Here is a 3,501-nt window from a genome sequence, read left to right as displayed (position 1 = left end):
AGTGTGCTGGGGGGGAGGGGAGGCCTGCTCTGGCCAGGGCAGTGGCTCCCGTGGGAATAGGGTTGGAGTCTCCAGCGCCAAGGCCTCTAGACCACTCCCCCAGCTTGCCCCCGCGCGCTGTGACATATCTAAGCCATGAAGACAAGTGCTCGAAGCACCTCTGCTTCCTGCTCACCACCTGGGCTTCTCCCCCGTCCCACAGGTGGCCCCACGGCTGAACTCTCGGTGATGAAGGCGCCCACTGGATCCCCCTCCCGCCTCCCAGTGCTTCGCTCATCCCCTTCTCCCCTTCCCAGTTACCAAAGACTCGAGCTTCCAGACAGGGACCCAGGGACACCTTGAAGCCCACCAACAAACTCCTGCCTGCCGCTCGCCCCTCTCTTGAGGGAGCAGCAGGGACCAGGGAGCTGCCCCAGGAGTGGGCCAGGCCGGGCCACAGCAATAGGAAAGCCGGGGCCAGAGGCAGCCACGCCAGCCCCACTGCCAATGCCAAATATTTGAGAGAAGGGAACTTTTGCTGAGGTTTTCTCTGAGATTTTTTGATGCTTTATAGGAAACTATTTTTTAAAAAAGCCATCTTCCCACCCCCAAGACACACTGGATGTGTTTTCCCTGACTCCAGCAGGGCAGGGAATGGAGCTGAGAGGGTGGGCGGTCTGGGCCTTGGTGCCCTCTTCCCTGCCCAGGCCACCCTTTTCTCCTCGTTTCCTTGGCACCTTGTCCGTCTGCCTGCCCACCTGTAGCCCACTCCAACATCCCCCTGGGGGCTGAGACCACCCTTGCCTGCCCCCTCCTTCCTGCCTTAAAAATGCCCTTCTAATATCATCCCAGCCTGAGGGCATCCTGGAGTAGGGACAGGACCCCTAGAGCATAGAATTTGGACGACTCTGAGAGATCACCTAGTCTAGTCTCCTGGTGTGACGAGCAAGAGACAGAGGCCCAGAGAGGGGAAGGGACTTGCCCAAGGTCATCCAGTAGGTTGGGGCAAAACCAGACTGCAACCCTGTCCTCAGCACACCTCACTGCCTCTCCCAGGGATGGGGGCGCCGTGAAACAGGCTCATGCCTTAAGGGTGCATGTGGCTTCCTGACCAGCAGTCACCCTTGGGGGCCACCAGGTGGAAGGAGCTCTCCTGCCTGAGTCCATGCCTTAGGATGACAAACACCCTGCCCATATACTTTGGCCCCAATTCAAGGACATAGGGCCTTTACTGGCCCCTGACCCCCCTCCCTATCCTGGGAGCCTGGGGAAGGGGCCGGCCTTGGGAGGAGCTGCAGGGGCGTCACCTCTTTCTGCTGCTTCTCCCCCTCCCCCCCACCTCCCCAGAGGGGCTGGGGGACTGCGCAGCTGCCTCTGCCCTCCTGGGGGGGTCTCAGCCCACTGCTGACACTTCTGCAATCCAGAGAAACACTAAATAAAGCAATACGTGTTTGCCAACTTTGGTCTCCTTGTGAATGTTAGAAAAGGGAAGACTTCCCTGGTGGCGCAGTGGTTAAGAATCCGCCTGCCTGTGCAGGGGACACGGGTTCGATCCCTGGTCTGGGAAGATACCACATGCCGCGGAGCAGCTAAGTCCATGAGCCACAACTACTGAGCCCACGTGCCTAGAGCCCGTGGTCGGCAACAAGAGAAGACACTGCAATGAGAAGCCCACGCGCCGCAGTGAAGAGCAGCCCCCACTCGCCGCAACTAGAGAAAGCCCGCGTGCAGCAACAAAGACCCAACACGGCCAAAAACTAAAAAATTAATTAAGAAAAAAAAGGGAGAGGACCCCTAGAAGGCAGCCAGGGGTCTTGTATTATAATTTTTGCCTTATGCCCAGAAGGAAGGAGGCTGGGATCCCTCCCTGGGGGAAAGAGTAGGAGTGACCAGTAGCTGCAACATGGCCTCCCTCTTTCATTGACTGTCCATGGAAAGGCCACTCAGCCTGGCCCAGTGCTGTGGTGGAGGGCAGGTCGTCACACAGTCCCTGCCGTGTGGTCCTCAGCCTGGCAGGCAGGCCTAGTGAATGGAAACAGCCCAGTGTGGGAAGTACAGGCATCAAGGGCACAGTGACGAGAGATTGACTCAGGTGGGGATGAGGGTTGCTGACACTTCAGAGAAGAAAACATTTGAAGTGGGTCTCAAAGGGTAATCTCCAAACTCCACTGCAAGTGACAAACCCAATTCAAACTGGCTTAAACAGAAAAGGACATTTATTGGCATTAGCAGCTTCACAGTTCCAGGGTAGGGCTCCTTCCAGGCTCTCACTTTCAGGAATGTGTCTGTAACCATCTTGGCTCAGCCTTCCTGGGTGGTGGCTTCATTCTCAGGCAGGTTCTCCACTCATGTGGTGGCAGCAGCAGCTACGGGCAGCTCCAGGCTTGCATTCTGTAATTCAGCATCGGAAGCAGCAAAAGAAAGTGCCTCTTTCCCAGTGATTCCAAAGTCTCAGCTGATTCTCAGTGGAGCAGCTTGAATGAGATGCTCTTCCCTGACCCGGTCCGTGTAGTGAGGGAGAAGAGCTCATTCTGATATATGCCTGCCGGGCCTGGGTCATGTGCCTGCTCCCCCCCAGGCAGAAGCAGGAACCACACCTGATTGCAAGGACCAAGACTGCGAACAGATGATTTCCCCCCAAATCAGAGTGCTGCCTGCAGAAGAAAGAGAGTAAGTGTTGCAATCTGCAACCACAGAGCTCCTCGGCAGGCTAAGAGTTTTCCCAAAAGAGAAGGGCCTTGTAGGTAGAAGGAATGGCAGGTGCAAGGCTTAAAGGCAAGGAGAGGTTTAGTTTGGAGTCAGGCTACCTGCCAAGGGGTTTAGATTCATCACCTAGGACAGAAGTTCCCAAAGAACAGATACTGCGTAATGTATGACTTATCTTGGGTTTGGCACAATCCTGTGAACACACCTAGATTTGGACACCTCCCTGCGAATTAAGTTAAAGAAAAATGAAAGCACCACAATAATTTGTTCACTCTGTCAGTAGTAACTGCGGTTCCAAGAAGCTGACACCAAGAAGCCGACAGATAAGATAAGCATTGTGATAGGTGCAATTACCAGCTTTACAACTGTAACAGCACGCCTTCCTCTAGCAAGTTGGAGCACATGTGAGAGTGACGCCCCAGACATAGCCCAGATGCAGCCGAGGACACGTCCTTTTGAGAAGTAACCAAGAATGCTTTGCACCCCTTGCTCACCACCTGTGGGAAGTGCAGGGCCCTCCAGGAGATACCTGACAATTACAGGAAGCTGACTTTGAACAAGTGCCTCCACTGGACTCTCCTCTCATTCATTTCATCATTCGACCAATATTCACTTAATGCCTATATGCCAGGCTCTCTGCCAGGCACTTGAGATATAGCAGGAGCAAAAAGACCAAAATCCTTGCTCTTACGGAGCTTGCATTCTAGAGGGGAAGAAAGGACAACGCATGAAACAGATCTGTAAAATTAGAAGGGGATAAGTGCAAGGAAAATCAAGCAGAGAAGGGGGAGTGGGAGAGTTGAGTTTTCAGTTTGC

At 54.4% G+C, this 3,501-nt stretch overlaps 1 protein-coding gene across 2 annotated transcripts in view; it reads left to right on the top strand.

Moving 5' to 3' along the window:
* Positions 1 to 1,438, top strand: part of MYO1C (myosin IC) — a 23,425-nt gene extending 21,987 nt beyond the window's left edge. For both annotated transcript variants that reach the window (XM_024736331.1, XM_024736336.1), the window contains exon 32: positions 203 to 1,438. In XM_024736331.1, coding sequence (XP_024592099.1) covers positions 203 to 229 — 27 coding nt within the window. In that variant the 3' untranslated portion in view covers positions 230 to 1,438. The remainder of the gene's footprint in view (positions 1 to 202) is intronic.
* Positions 1,439 to 3,501: the final 2,063 nt, after the last annotated feature.

The sequence above is a fragment of the Neophocaena asiaeorientalis genome, unplaced genomic scaffold (genome assembly GCF_003031525.2).
Source record: "Neophocaena asiaeorientalis asiaeorientalis breed wild unplaced genomic scaffold, Neophocaena_asiaeorientalis_V1.1 scaffold129, whole genome shotgun sequence".
Lineage (NCBI taxonomy): Eukaryota > Metazoa > Chordata > Mammalia > Artiodactyla > Phocoenidae > Neophocaena > Neophocaena asiaeorientalis.
This window is presented reverse-complemented; position numbering and strand designations above follow the sequence as displayed.